General features: G+C 38.3%; 1 protein-coding gene across 10 annotated transcripts in view; it reads left to right on the plus strand.

Moving 5' to 3' along the window:
- Positions 1-16,721, plus strand: part of CACNA1D (calcium voltage-gated channel subunit alpha1 D) — a 239,053-nt gene that overhangs the window by 128,173 nt on the left and 94,159 nt on the right. For all 10 annotated transcript variants that reach the window (XM_037385308.1, XM_037385300.1, XM_037385307.1 and 7 more), the window contains exon 9: positions 9,885-10,054. In XM_037385308.1, coding sequence (XP_037241205.1) covers positions 9,885-10,054 — 170 coding nt within the window. The remainder of the gene's footprint in view (positions 1-9,884; positions 10,055-16,721) is intronic.

Raw genomic sequence — 16,721 nt, forward strand, 5'->3', positions numbered from 1 at the left:
CTGTTACCAGGAGCTGTGTGACTAGACTTCCAGTTGAAGTCATTAGAGGATAAGGCTTTCACAGTTCCTTTCTCTGGCCCTTAAGAAGGTCATAAGCAACAATTAGTTTTCCTCCTGTTGCATGAAAGTATTCTATGGTAACAGTTAACTAAATATTTCCCTTTTCCCTTTCATGACTTAAATTGTTACTTGTTTCAGATTTTTATGTTTTTAAAAATAAGTTGTGAGGAGAGTAATGCCAGGTTTGGCATTTTGTTACACGTTCGTCTGCTGAAGCCTTAGAAATTTAGAAAGACCCTCATAGCTAAGCTTTACATTTGATGTAATACCTTTAAAATACTTTATAACGTTTGCAACATTATGATACTTGTTGGAATATGGAGCTGTTCTTTCGCTGCTGTTACAACACAAGGGAAGAGGTGTCCCGTTGCCCTTGTTTTCCATTCTGCAGACAAGAAATCTCCACTGATTTCTAGGTATTGCTTGACCTCTAGAGCTTTAATGCTGTTTAGAACCCTTGCTGGCTTGCTTTTGATTTCCAGTGAACAGAAATAGCAGTATGAAGCGTGATGTGAACTCTCCTTAATTCGTACATTCATTCCTGACTTTTCTGCCATAGTGTTATTTAACTGCAGTGTCACTGGAGTGCCCAGGGTGCTTCATGAATTGTTTGCATCCATGTTTACCCTAAATACATGAAAGAGCCTTCCTAACACTCCAGTTTTTTGTTTTCTGTGCTGAAGAGAATTATACTAGTGAAAGGGAGACGTGATACTTATATATCACCAATGATAGATGTTGATAGCAGAATGGGAAAGGAGAAGGGAGTATTCCTATCTACCTATGTTTGGGATGTAAGTGAAGTAAATACCCTGGCATATTTGTTTGAAACTCTGACAAGGGCCAGTGGAATAGCAGTATACTGATTTATTTTGGTCGCTAAATGCCATTAGCATATAAATAATAAATATTTTTACATATTTTTCTGTTTAGACCTACCCATCTAAATTTTATGGGCAAAAGTGATGTATTAGTGAAATCCTATGGATGTGATTCTATTCCTTAGTGGAAAGCTAGTATTTTTCAGAGTCAGGCATTGAATATGTAACACATGCACCCTTTGCTTTTTATTTAGGAGTTACTAGCTTTTAGGTTTTATTCTCTTCAAACCATAGCATGAAGCTTAGTTTATGATAAATCTATAAAGTTAAATTTTTCTAAACCAGTCAAACTTCAAGGTTGCAAAAATTATGCCAATTTACATGAAAAGCATGGCTTTGCATACAGATTTTTGGAAGTGGAATCTGAATGCCTAATACACCTTTTCTGTATGGAAGCGTTGCTTCCTGTAAGCCCAAGTTATGCTGTGTACATTTAAATCTGTCTGCTGTTTTGATCTGTTTGTGGTTTTAAAGTACTCGTTCATTCTCTTTGCACTCCTTTGTTACTCTGTGACCATCTGCCCCTTTGTATTTCTGTAATGCCTCTTGTGCACTGCATGTTTGATGTGTTTAGATACTGTACAAATGGATGAGAATGATGATTTGGGAGATCTTTTGTTTTACACCTAGCCGTTTCTGAAGGTGAGTATTGCCTGGTGATCCATGTCAGTTTTGCCTGCTAAAGGTGGCGTTCTTAAAAACAGAATTCATACTTTTAATAGCAGATGTGTAAAATAATATAAATAATGTGTGTGTGTGTAATTTGCATGTGGTAAGTATTTTAATTTCTGTGTGGAAGCTGACTGTGGAGGTATTTTTTCTAAATACTGCTTTGAGTAATAAGGACAGAGAATTCACAGGCTTGAGGTAATTCAGCTTTTTCAAAATACTCTATTTTTTACTCTGCATTAGACACTGGTATTATTTGCATTATTCTCAAGGTGGATTCTCAGTTGTAAAGCTATTTCAGTTTGCAGGACTTGCAGGAAAAAGCATTCTAGAAGACTCCAGGTCAGGTTTTAGAAATGGCTTCAGATCCAGCTCAGGCTCTAGTTCATCTCACAAATTACAGAGCCAGCTTTAAACAAAGACACCAGAAATGGTTCCAGCAAGGACCTGCACACATTGTTCTAGACCCAGCTCTAGAGATGCTCTCCAGAAATGGTCTCTAGCTTCAGCTCTAGAAAGGGATTAAGGGAAAACCACCTCTGGAGCAGCTCTAGTACAGGCCTCTGGAAAGCTATGGGAAAGGGCTCCAGAATGTGGTCTAAACCCATGTCCAGTAAATGGCCGGGCAACTCAACCTAGATCCAGCTCTGGAAAAGACCTCAAGAAACGGCCCTAGTCCCGCTTTAGGAAACGACACTACAATTGGCCTACGGTCTGTTTCTGGGAAGCGCTCTACGGCCAGCTGTATACGTAGCTGTAGGAGGGGGGTCAGGTCATGGTCTTGGTCCAGCTTCAGCAGAGGGCTCTGAAGAGAGCTGCAGCTCTAGAGAGAGAGCTCTTGTAGGCTTGAGAGCAGACTTGAGAAACAGCTCCTCCCTGAACAGCTTCTCCCTTTATAATAAGAAAAAAATGGCTCTAGATCCAGCTCCAGAAATGTCTCTGGAAATACATTTGGAAGCGTGGTTCAAAACATGTGCCTGCTGGTAATTTCTTTCATTGCAGTGAATTTAAGAATCTAGCCGGACACCTGGAACCGCCAGCTGTCTTTCACACTGAGGCTGCATTTCTGCATGCTTGCAATATTTGGTAGAACAGAGCAAAATTCTTGCAGCTCTGTATTCAGCTGTCTCTGCATTTTCATTATCTTGGGCTTGTATACATTTTGTTCATTCACGTTACAAATTTAAAATTGTATGTGGCTCAGAAGAATTGTTTTACCTCCTAGCAATGGCAGGGTGATCATGACGTGGTCACAGCCTGTTTTGATTGCTGTCTCTTTTGAGGCAGCAGCAGGGAGTGGGTTCAGCCTGTAAGAGATACCAGAGCACTTTTTCTGCCCTTGTAAAAATTCCTGTGGTTGTGATGCAAGGGTTAGGCACTGCAGCTTTGGGGCTGCTTCACACTTGATGGAATGGCACCGAAATTGCAACTGAAGAGCTGTGTTCTCCAAAGTCATGAAGTACCAGACACAGAATTTGGGAGCTGAGGACGGGCCTTCTCCAAATATTTCAGGATAAAAGACCAGAGCATATAGTGACTATTGGTGCAAGAGACAGTGAGCTGAAATTAGAAAGTTAATTTAGAAATTATAAAGTTAAGGTTATTAGAAAGATAACAAATAAAGCTAAACCTTAAAAAAAGGGAATTGAGAGACACTCCTCTGCCCTGAAAGTACCTTTAAAAGTATGTTGAAAGTTAAAATAAATGTGCCAGTAACTCAGCATACATTAAACTATTTTACTATGAACAGAGAAAATAATACATTACAAAACTTCACAACTTATTTATCAAGAGGCATGGCTTTTAATGATGCATGGTAATCTATTCCTGAAGATAGTCATCGTTAGGGGATGGCTTCTGCTGACAGTGTTTTCTGCTCAAAGCATTAGTATTTCTTTGGGTAGCCATGGGAACAAGTAAGACCTTTTAAACACACTTAAATAAATCTCTGTAAATTGATTTTATTGCCTTGCTAAAGGATAGCAAAGCATAAGCTTTGACATGTCCTTACATATATCCTCCTACATGCAAGTCTTGCAGGTTAGTAAGAGAATGTTAATCTTTTCCATTTCTTTCCCACAGTATTATTTGCAATCTATGTACATAATGATTCTAAAAGCTCACAGTGTGTACTCATCCATGCTAATCTCACAGCAATATCTGTCAATTAATGTCATATAAAATGTAAGCTTATACACCTAAGAACTGTTGTCTACACTATATATGGACAAAATTGTAGAGAAAGACGTTTTAGTAATGATGCACCAAATAGAAAACAGCAGTGAACTGTCATCCATAGTCCTTCAGCAAAAGGGAAATTAACTGGTTTTGGCAGTGTTCGTTTTCACAGCAGAGGGAAGGCTCAGTAAAAACCCAACAACTTATGGATAAAATTTTAACTGCCTCACGTAGATAAACAGAATATACATTCGAAAAGAGGAGAGGGACTTCAGTTTTAGATCTCAGCAAATTATGAGTTAAAGCAGGTTTTTTTGATTGCTCTGTGGCTGGTAAAAATAAAACTCAAACACAAAGAGGTACAAACTAAGGAAATACTATCCTTGATTGATATACTAACAAAAATAACATAAATAACCCTAACTGCAAATACTTCCAGCTGTAAGCAGCAGTAACTCCAACCAACTGCTTTAGACAGAGACCACTGAAGTCAATAGGGGTAGTTCAGTTCTCTTGAATAAGAGCTCGAAGGGAACTGATTTTATTTCAGTCCTGTCTGAAGTTACCACACCAAGGGATCAGTCCTGTGAGATGCTTGCTGCTGAGCTCCTGACAGGTAAAAAACCACATCAGTTTCAGAAACTATGTTGGCAGTGCACATCGCCGTGGTGGGATGGCTCCGCTCTGGGGTATGGTCCTGTGCTCGGTGCTGCCAGTTCCTCCTCTAAGAAATCCAGTGTGTCCTGAGCCAAACGGGTCTCTGCTCAGGACAGAAGGAGTGCAGCTTAATACATAGATAGAGTAACAGTCTGAAACATCAGATCTCAGTTTTGTTGCTCTATCAGATTGTTCCCTGTCTTGAAATTCCCACAGATGATCCCATTGTATTGGCGTGCACTCTGGCACAGTAATTCTACACAGGCCCTCTGCTACGCAGAGGTGGTGCTGGAGCTGTTGAACATACATTTTGTTAATTGCTAATGAACTACATGGAAATAACTATGGTAGGTTATACCAGTTTGCATTACCCCATCAAGAACATGATGCTCCTTGCTCAAGGAAAATTCCTGCTAGAATCTTTTTTTGTGCTGCAGAAATAATTCTACAGTACTCAGCCTGTGCATTTTTATTTCTAAAAGAAGAGGTAACAATGATGTATACAAGTCTCCGGTAATTAAAGATATGATGTTCCTTAACCTTTTTTATGTCTCTCTACATCTGTTGCACATTACATCCAGCTGTGTGCTGTTGTCCATGGTTATTTGTGCAGTTCGAGTTCTCTGATTTGATTCAGCTCATTTGTTGGTTGGTATGGTTACCACTGTTTGAAACCTTTTCTGTGAGTCTGGTGGCCAACACTGTACTCCTGTGAGTACATTTTTGTTATTATGTGACTTCCCTGTGAATAAATGAGAGTCTAGGATGTCTGGGTGACAGTTCTACATATAGCATTAGCATCACACTTTCCACATACCAGACCCTGCGTGCAGTAAGTTGCAAACTGCAGGAGATGAATTCTCTCTTCTGTTGCATTTGCAGTGACACACAAGGACAGTAATACGGCCAGCAAAGAGTTAGTGTCCTGGTTTATGTTTAGACATCAAAGGCAACTGTTTATTTCCTATCGTCAGTGCCTAGTGATGCATGGGAGATACAGCAACACTAATGTTTCTGTACAAGCAATGAAAAATGTCTAGCCTTTAGAACTTCCAGCTAACAGGAGGCCAGTATAGGTTTCTTTTTAATTATTATGTCCATGAATTACAGAGAGAAGGACGAGTATACCAGATACTCACACATTTAAGCAAATTGTTGTATTAGGATTTTTGGTTACTACGTCCCTGCCTCAAATTAAGGTGTGAGAACCAGAAAGTTGTGAGTCTCAGTAGGTACTCCCTGCTGCCACCTCCACCTTGTTGCATCAAACCATTCCCAGCTGATGCATACCAGCAGGACTTATTTCACTCAGCTGAAGAAAGAAAAACCTGGCATGAAAATAATTGCCCCAGACAATCAAAGTGTGAACTCAAAACCTGCATTTTATATGCTTCTGCCTCAACAACAATTGATGATGATGGTGTCATGCCTAAACAGAGAACTGAGATCATCCTTCTGAAAGGAGACAAGGAATTTTTGGGCAATAAAAATAAAAGTTGTGTTTTGTATAGTAGCTTAGTTATCACTAAAAATAAGTTAGATTATATAAAGGTGAGTCTCCATATAATGATTTATTTTGCAAGCCATGTCTCCTTTCTGCTGCAAGTGCAGTTGAGAGTTATTTACACCAGCTGCAATTCAAAGCTTTGTCCAGTTCACAGGATATTGTCACATACTGCAATTTTAAGTAATTTAACTAGATCAAAATTAGGCTGGCTAGGTCTAGGTTGTCTGATATATTTGCATTTGCAATGAAATCAAAACCTGAATTGCTTCTAGGTAGCAATAGAGTGTTTTGAAGAAAAGATTTTTTTGAAGGCAAACGGGTAATTATACAAGGTGTCATTATACAAGTTACTCAGATCTGCTTTATAAGATTCTTTAGAAGTAGCGATTTGCAAAAAGCTCTTTCTAGCCCTGCTAGCCTAAAGTTTTAATTTTGAACCATATTATCCTGTAAAATAAGAGACAGTAGTAAGCTTGGCTTTTCTAGTTGTTGAAATTAGAACAAAAACATGTTCACTGAGCCCTATGCTTTATGAAAACAACTTAAATCCCTTTTACTATTAAACTGAAATTTTGCAGGCAATCATTTCACATATGCTGGTGTCAAATCAGAGTGGTTCCTAAGGATCTGACAGTTTGCAACTTGGGTGGAGACTGATTTAAATCACATTTTAGTGGAGAGATGCTTATGAACGCTACCATAGTCACAAGAGCCCTTTGAATACATTTTTTGTCAGTTTAGTCAATGAACAACACCCCCCTCCCCCCCCCCCCCCCCCCCCAAATGCCAGATCCAGGTAATCTTATAAAAGCAGAATGAAATATATATATTGAAGTTGGCTCAGTCATTTGTGAAACCAAGTATTTACAGAGCTTAAATACACTTACCACAATTGGTGTGCCGCTTCCTAAGCTTGTCTCGACTTTGTAGGCTTCTGGACTGAGTGCTGGGCTGGTGACAGTCAGGGAGACCAGTTCAGGCTCTTGGTCTGACCACCTATCTGCTTACATATACATATACATATGCAGTACCTATGCTGCTTACATAGCCAAAGGCTTTTTCTTTCTGCCCTGGACCCAGTCTATGCCCTCTATGGCCACCAAGTGCTGCGCAAGCAGCTGTCTTACTCCTCCTTCCAGGACATCAGCCAGTGTCTACATATCTTTGTCTAAATGTCCAAATATCTTGCGGTGAGAATATCTTGTCTGTCAGAAGCTTTAAAGAGCCAATGTCTCTCCTTCATCTCATGCCCATCATCTTTCTCAAATAACTTCTTGTTTCTTGGAAAAAAATACTTTTGTTCTGCATTTTTCCTCTGTAACAGGAAACTCATTACATTCCAATTCTATTTATTCTTATTCATGGTATTTTGATAAAAGGAATACTTACATATGTGTGTCTGAGGTTTGTAACTTCATTGTTACTGTGATAGAAAAAAATACCATAGCGCTAGATTACTCCCTTCCCTAAAGAAAATGCAGTCTTCTCAGGTGTTAATCTTCCTTGTAAATGCTTGGCTTTTAAAAAGAAAAGTAAAATTTTTAAATATCATTGAAATCAAGCACCATTGCATCAACCCCCACTGATAAATTGCAGTAGCATTTTACAAAACAATGTCTGACTTCTGTGCTGCCTTAAAGAGAAAGGTCATAGTTAGCTGTGTGCATAAAAAACTTTAATTCTCTGCATGCAGCCATTTTAATGTAAAGTCAGAGTTAAAAGGCAGTTCAGTCATGGGTGAAGTGCTGTTGAAAATATCAGCCTTGCCAACTGTTTCCTTTTTAAATGGTTTCTTTCATTCTATATAATAACAGCAGCTTTCATGTTACTTTACCCACACACATCACATAGCCTTCACCCTAATGAAAAACAGCCAAAGGACTGAGCTGAACAGAACACAAATAGTTAGGAAAAGCTAGCACAACTTGTTACTTCTGATTTTGGGCTGTGCCATGATAGGGTTTTTTTTTCCCCAAAGATACTGCCTACGGCATGAGAGTTGTGGGTATGTGGCCTCAATCAGATGTAAGGGATGGTCTCTTTGACACTGTCTCCGGGAGAAGCTTAAACCCGGTGTTCCACAAACTAAACGGTTTCTTATAGGCTTATGACGTCTTCTGCCAAAACAACAAAGCTTTTAGTTTTGTTTATTTAAAAAGCAATTACACCTCAGAGAGATCTGTTGAGCTTTCTCTTTGATGAGCGTTTTTGCGAAGAGCTGGCCCTCTGCAGGACCTCGTCCCTGGGTGCTGGGTGAAGGGTTGCAAATGCAAAGCAAGCGCTGGCATTCTTCAGCTCCATTACAGTGCTGTCAGCTGGAACAGGATCATCTCCACATGCCAAACCACATTTTTGTTGAATTAAGTCCTCAGCTGTGTAAGGTGTAGTGCCCGCTTCTTAGTTTTTGCCACAGAAAGCTTTTTAGCTTCTGTAACATAACATTAAAAAAAATATAAGATCTGCGTGGTTGCATGTAAAGAGTTTAACTCTTAAATTTACTCATGTCAAAACAGAAAATTAGAGTTTACATGTGTTTGAAGGCTGCAAATGAAATAATAACAATAAAAAAAAAAAAAGAACAAAAAACAACCATGGAGGGATGATACCTTTGCAATTCTAAATAAGTAATGTCTGTCACCAAACTGAAATACTATGTTGAAAAATCATGAGATTTTCTATTATTCTGCTATATTTTGTTATCAGGGCAACTTCATGTTGATAATTGTTTTCACCGTGTTAAAATATTTTCAAGTCTTACACTAATTTCCTAATATTTTTCCACTTGAAAAAGGATATTATTGAGTGCTTTAATAAATTTCCCTTTCCGAGCATATTAAGTAGGGAATATTTTCAAGTGAAAGTTCTTAATAAATAAAAGGGTTGTAAGTTCATAGTAAATGAAATTACTATGGCCATTTTTTAGTTTTAATTTCAGCCTTAACAAAAGATTAATAGGTTAGTCAGAACAGGCTTAATTTTAAATTTTGAATCAGTGCACACTTACACTACTGTGTGAAAGATGGTCGCCTACTCTGATCATGCACGTTGATACTTGGGCGAAAGGGCAGTCTGATCTTTCTGTTGGAGGGAGTTACACTATTTGGAGCTGTGTGTCACACCAATTTTTTTAATGATGTTGGTATATGGAATGTTGTGGTGCAATAATTTAGTTGATAATTATCTTGAGTTATATTATCATTAAGGGGGATCGTAGATCCAATTCAGGTTGGAAGAGACCTCAGTAGTCTATTTTATCCAACCTCCTTCTCAAAAAGCATTTTTCATTCCTTCATAATTTAGGGATTGACCCAAATCATGAACTGAAATAGAGCAATGAGACAGAGGGTTCAAGTTATGTAAAGGGATGCATTTCTGGTCTGTGAGCGAACGGATTTCTAGGTTCTGTTACAGAGGGCAAGAGGGCAAAACATCCAGATCTCAAACAGAATGGGAGTTTATTAGTGGAATTCTGTGAACCACACACTGAAGCAAGAATAGAGTTGGCTAATAAACTCTGGCTGGAAGGGGAAGGAGCTTAGAACTGGCTGCCAGAATTTCACTGAAACTAATACTCAGCTCTCTGTAATTACTTCATTATTGCAAGTCATTTTCTCTTTGTAGCTGTTAGATAAAACTGATTTTAAAATCTGTATAGAAGAGCACATAACTAACACATATGGAAAGAGTCAAGGATACTGCTTGATTTTCAATTAAATCATAAAAGCTGTGAAAGTTTTGGTGTATTGCTGTAGGGATGTGGCATGATTTCTTTGCACCACTATCTTGTTTCCAAAGAAGCTCTCAAATCTTCAGTATAATTTATTCCATTCATTTTCTATGTCAGTACGTTATTCTTCAGTGTTAAGACCTAGATCGAAACGCCTGGGAGTTCGATAGTTAGTATTTTTTTCTGCTTTATCTGAATTTGATAGGGAATTTTCCAAGGAAAGAGAAAAAGCCAAGGCCCGAGGTGACTTTCAGAAGCTACGTGAAAAACAGCAGCTTGAAGAAGATCTGAAGGGCTATTTAGATTGGATTACCCAGGCAGAAGACATTGACCCTGAGAATGATGAAGAGGTTGATGAAGAAGGCAAGCGGAACAGTACGTATTCTTTACCCTGTACTGCTGTGTGTGACTGCCTTTGTGTTAGCGGGGGGGAGGGCAGCCTCAATGATGTCACTTTTTGATTTCCAGCTTGCAAAAGTTTCGTTAGCAGAGCCACCGTGTCTGGTAGTGTGCTGATACTTGGTCATGAGAGATAATTCAGGATCTTGCAACAAAATTCTGCTCTGAGCTGTCCATGTACAAATCGTCTGCGCTCAGTCACACTGAGACTTAAACCCTGCTTTATTTGTGTTCTGTAACAAGTTAGTGCGTGCAAGCTATGTGCCACTAAGTATCGTTGTAAATCCTTAGTCAAGACGACTGTGTGTTTAGCGTGCAATAGAAATAACAATAATAATATAAAAAGTTTAAAAAATATTGTCAAAACTACAGCAAAGAAATAGCCGTGTGCCAACAGTGAGGATTTTTTTAAAGTTTTGAAGTGTGGAAATGATATTCTGGATCTTGGTGTTCAAGAAAGCTGTGTAAAATCTTTTTTACTAGATGAATGTGAAATAAATAAAATGGGATTTTTGTTCACACTGAGAAATAGAACTATCCCTTACTTAAAATGTATTTATTTGGCAGTAGCATATAGTATATTTATGGGTAAGGTAATATATGCTGTAGAGACCTTCTAGTGCTTCTGACCCAAGTCCTAATGTAAAGGAACAATCTAGTTTCATGATATTGCAACAACTGTAAAAGTTGTAATTGATTTTTCTATGTCATAAATTTTGAGTAACAGCAGTATTTTAATGTCATAATTCAGTAGAGGTTGTTTTAGCCTCTTAGCTGTGTTTACATAGTAGCAGTCAAAATTTTTATGAGAGCTTTTAGTGCTGTACGTAAATAAGCACATGGATTCAGGATGTGGTTTATCATTTAATAAACAGTTTATATATATAAAAATAAATAATATAAAATTTAAATAATTAAATCAATAAAAATACCATTTAATAAAAATGAAATATAATTTAATAAATAAAAAAGTCCAAATTTCAATATATATACTAACGCTAAATACCACCTTATTATTCAGCTGATACTCTGGAAAGTCATGATATTTATTTAGTTAGTTACTGTTGAGTATGTATTAAAAAATGCATCTGCAAGTGGTTTGTTGAAGGCAACTCAGAATATTATTTTCTGTGTTGAAATAATACGTTATTACTGTTCTTTTTCTTCTAGTGCTGCTAATTTATTGAGAACTGTTCTTTTAAACCATAGTACTTTTCAGAAGCAGTAGAATAGTTACAATTGTGTGGTTTGATATTGAAGTATCTGTTTTTAAACTTATCTGTATATTGCATGTAGTTAAGTTTTTAAAAATCTTTATGTTGTTGAGTTTCAGAATTTTATTAGTCCTGTAGTTCACATAAAAGCACGGTGTAAATCCGTGTTACTGGAAGGATATGATGGTTTTATGGGAGGCTGGAAGGCAACTTGTGGGTTGATGTCAATGTCAGCATCACCCAGAAAGGAATAGTTTATGCCTATATGAAAATCTGTAGCACAGAGTTTTTATCTAGAGCAGAGCAAAAAAGCCAGAGTTCACTATACTTTGTTATTGCTACTAATGTTGTGTGGAAGGAATATAGAAACTGTGGGTTTGAGTGTCAGTATAAAATCCTGAAGTAAAAGATTGCCCATTTTATGGAGTAAATATGTTTTATACAAGATTGTCATGCAGAATTGTGGATGATGCTGAATTTGCATAGAATTTTGGACAGCGATACTGTCAGCGATGGTGCTGATGGATTTGGTCTTCACATCTGCCGGTGAAATCCCAGGAACTTTTTGCATCCTGTTCAAACTGGATGTTTGTTAATATGCTGTAAAAGAGCCATTTGCTCCAACATTCCTTAAACAGCTTCTAGGTCATATAGATCTTTCATAAATCCAAAAATACTTGTTTGGTAATTGAGTTTGGGAGAGATTTTGGCTCTGAACTGTTAACTTCGACATAATTTTAGGGTAATTTAAGAGTTGGAGAAGACTTACAGAGTAAAAATAGGAGGAAAGTAATTGAAAGAACTTTTAAACAAATCCCAATAATGTAATTTCAGACATGCATATGTATTTTGAGTGGAAATTTCCAGCAAATTGGCAGTGTCCTAGGCAGTGTTCTGGGTCTGTGCACATGTGCTTAAATATGTGGCTTGGAATTTCATTTTTAGTATCGGTTGCAACAGGGTGTAAAGGAGGAGGGGTTACTGAATTGTTCCACCTCCTTGCATTCAGTACAAACTGCTGCATATCACATTGCGTGGGGCAGTGTGATGAGAGACAGCATGAGCCGTCTGTGCAGCCACAATGTGGGAAGCTCTTGGGTCGGGAGCATAGTTATGATAATGAGCTAACTGTTTGGGAGTCAGGTGCAATTTAGGTAGTTATCACCAGGTTAATAATCTAGAGTAGTAAGCTTAGGAAATAAATTTAGTCCAAATATACCGGTGATGTGTTTCTAGAACTGTCTTTGAAGCATAAGGTAGGGCTGGGTCCCAAGATGGGCAGAGGAGTAATTTGCAGGCTTCTAGGCAGCTACATCCTTGAACACCTAAACCTCTGGATGATCAAGTTTACTACTGATTGACGGTGATGGAAGATCACCATAATGCTATTCAACGATGTGGAAGAGCTCTGGGTTTAGGATACAAAAGGTCTCTTCTCTCCATGGTGGGAAAAGGTACACATTTCAAAGGTAGTTAACTCGGTGATTAATAGCTTCTAACATAATGCTTTAAAAATGTAGTTTAGGTTTTGGCAACCCCAGCATTTAAAAATGTCTAACCAGAGGAGCCGTTCAGTCACTTAGATATGATCCCCCTGTATTGGTACGTCTCTGTGGCTGCTCGCAGGCAGCGTTCAGTGCTGCTGGACGATGGAATGCCTCTGGACGACTGGCATTATACATACACCTTTAGTAAATATAAGTAAATATAGTAAAACCAGTAGCCAGTTACCCTGAATTTAATGAAAAAAAAATTGCCAAAGCTTCAAAGCACTGAAAATTTAGCTCAGAATGCAAAAACCAGAGAGAAGTGAGGGATGAAGCGCTGCTCGGTGGCGCTGCCGGTACTGTCGGTGTTTGCCTAACGTCGCTCGTGTTGTGTGTGTGTCTGTGGACACGTGTTTATTCTTTGCGTTGCAACTGCTGCCCTCTACTGTGCGAATGCTGGAATTACACGTGCGTAACGCGAAGGGGTTACACTGGCTGACCTGATGGAAGAAAAGAAGAGAAGCAGGCTCAGGTGCTTTGGCCGTTCTTCCAATAAACATGGTAAAACGCGCTTCTGGTTTGCAGTTGAAGTTTCTCTTGTGCCAGTGCTGCATTCGATGTGTTGGCTTGCGAAAGCAGACATTGTATGCAGTTTCTGTAACGGAGGCACACACATCTCTAGCATGGAGGGACTCGTGCATGCGGTTCTGCTCGTGTAAGTGCATGTTCACACCAGACTGGTGCTGCCGTGCTTGCCCTTCCTACAGCAGCTTCTTTAATCTGTTTACATTTCTGCTGAAGTGTCTTTGTCTGGGACTGCTCTTGCTGAAGCATAGGTTTTCTTTCCCAAAAGTGAGGTAAACCAGATAAAAAAAATCATTTTAAATTCAGCTATGAATAAATTAATCAAAGTATTCTACGAGCTCGATAATGGATCATAGTGTAAGCTTAGAACAGTATGATAACATTTACTATTTATTTATAATACCGTCATCATACTTCGAATGTAGACTCTACCAAAACATGACAAACTCTTACTGTATCTCTTTGATGTTTTTGTTTCTGTAATTTGTATTTTATTCCATTTCTTTCCTACCCACAATGGGGATGGACAGGGGTATTCGAGTACGATAGTTGTTTTAAAATCTGCGCTCTTTTAATACTGGCAAATATATTGATTTGACATTATCACTATTGTAGTTAATTAGGAGATCTAGCTTTAATCCTACGTACAACAAAGTTATTGGAGCAACTGACTTCCTTGTTGTCCTAAGAATCACTGTTGTGTCTCAGACTAGGCTGACAAATTTGATTCAGTTACTTTAGAGAATGCAGAGTATTAAGTCAATAATTGTCAGGACCCAATGGACTAATTTTTTACAATACTGACTCTGCATGAAATTATGTTTTTTTAATGGTTACATGTATAAAGCTTACACAGCTTTACAGGCTGGAATAATTTTTCCATAAAACTTGCTAAAAGGCAGTGGTTGCCGTTTTGCTTTGGAAATGTGTTTTGACATAGTCTTTAAACTGGCAGGTTCAGGTTCTGATGTCAGTCGTGAGGCAGCATGGAACTGGCTGAAAACTTGCTGTCATCTACCGCCTGCAAATGCTGCCTTGCTACTAGTATCTGCTCTTGCTAGTCGGAAACGTTCTCAAGCATGTGTCCACTGACTCAGTTTCATCTGTCTTGCAATACCTTTTGTGAATAGGATTTTTCCAAAGTACAAATTGGTGCCCTAAGTCTATTGTTTCTGTATTTGTGAGACTATCCTGCTGATCTGAGTACCTCACACTTAGACTTCCACTGGATTAGAAATTCCACCCTAAATATTTTGCTTTGCATTACCTCTACCTCTATTTCTATTAAAAGCACCACATCTGCAGAGTATGCATCATTCCCAAGATTCACGGTATCGTCCTTCATGCTGGAAGTGGTTTGTTGAGTGATGCTTCTGTAATGAAGACTGATTATTTTGCTCTACTTCCACTGCTCTGCAACCATTCAACCTTATATTGTGTTTCCATGGGCTGCCTATAAAAAATAAAACAGCCTATAACAATGATTATTGATAATACCAACATTAAATCTGCACTGTGAAAACAGATACCTTGCTATGGTATCATGTAGAACATCTTCCAGGCAGCCCCTCTTTAAACTCTGTTTACCCTGAGGAGTTTCACAGTCAGAATCGGTAGTACCGCTTCTTCCTGATGTGTTTGATGGGTGTACAGCAGGCTTAGGAAAATTTGAGATGAATTTGCAATGATAATGTTGCCTCTTCAGGGATTTTTTTTTTCTTGGTTCTGTTTTTCTGTTTGGCTACTTGAAAGATTTGGTGTCAGGGATTCAGAAAAATCCATGTGCTGCTTTGAGAAAGAATTAGGAGAATTTTGGATTTTGGAGCTCATGGATTTGGTCGGATGTTACTAGCAAACAGAGGATGACCATGTTGCAAGGTTGATCTAATATTTTGCCAGTATAGTACCTTTTTTATTAATTTTAAGATTCTCTCCAGTAGTTATTACTGATTATCTGACAAGCTGTGCAGATCACTCCACTTCTGCCACAATTTTCCTTCAGCACGTGTCACCAGAAAGCTACCCAGAACTCATCAATGCGGAAATGAGATCAAAATGTGGATCAAAAATGCATAGCTGAAGTTGAACCAGATTAAAATATTAAGTATATAATTTCTAGAGGGAAACATTTGGAACAATAATGCTTGCCACTGCAATTCAATAATTCAGGGTGTAATTTAGCCTGCAGTGACACTAAATTGTCATATCGCAGGATTACAGAATTTATTTCTTCTGACTCCAGCTGGCTAGGACATCCCAATGCTGATGGACACTGACTTGCTCTTAGCTGTGCCTTACTGATGTTATGTCCTGGAGTGAAGTCTGAAATCCTTGCTCCAAAATCTGAAAACTGTTTAGAGTAAATAGTGAACATTATAACATGAGAAAATCTATTTTCTTATCTGCAGAAATAAAATGTAGTAGTTGATATATTTGACGTATTTTCTGTAGGCTTAGGGAAGTGTTAAGCTGCATGCTATATGGGTGGTTTATATTGCCTAATGCAAGTATTCTTTTATTTGAAGCCAGTTACCATAATTGAAGAGAGCTGATACGATCTAGAAATCTAGATAATCTTTCCAGAAGAATGCTAGTAAAATAAGGGCAAGAGGTGAATAAAGAGTAGAGAAAACTTGGTATCTTCCTTTGAATACTGGAGTACCAGTTTAAAGATCTCAGAGCTGGCGTTACTGAAATCAGATGGTCTTTCCAAAGTGCATTCCATGTGCTGCACTTTTCCCAGGGAACACCGCCCTCAAAAAGCTGTGGCCATGAAACTGAGTCTTTGCAAGACTTGCCAGGCTGCTTGCATTAGCGCGAGTGGATGTGGTCATGCAGTGAGTGCCGTTGCTGTTCTCTTTTGGCTAAAGGTTTAATGACTTGCTAGCATTGCTGGAGCTAGACTTCCACGTGGTGCCTTTCCTCAGGACTTCTGTCAAGTTTTGCTTTTGGCATATAAATTACACTATAATGGTAGCTGGGTTTCTAATGTAAACTGACCTGTCAGTGGTTCTTTTCTTCCTTTTCTACTTTTGTAACACAGCACCTGCAAGTCACTAATAAAGCTAGAGCAATAACCCTGCCTGAAAGAGCGAGTAACATTCTGGCTGTATTTAAGAATTAGCAGAACTGACATTGGCTTCAATGGGGACAAAGATTTTTGTTTTTCTTTGGTATTTTGTTTTTCTTTGTGCAGTCACGTTCAAAAAGGGCTGGTATTTCTTACTGTGGGTTAACAAACGCATCACGTCTGGGTAGACTTGAATTAAAATTATTTTACTTTACACTTTTCTAAAAATTATTTGGCATATATTAAAGCAATTAGCATTTCTGTGACACTGAGTGACACTTTGAGGA

Source organism: Falco rusticolus, chromosome 4 (genome assembly GCF_015220075.1).
Source record: "Falco rusticolus isolate bFalRus1 chromosome 4, bFalRus1.pri, whole genome shotgun sequence".
Taxonomy (NCBI): domain Eukaryota; kingdom Metazoa; phylum Chordata; class Aves; order Falconiformes; family Falconidae; genus Falco; species Falco rusticolus.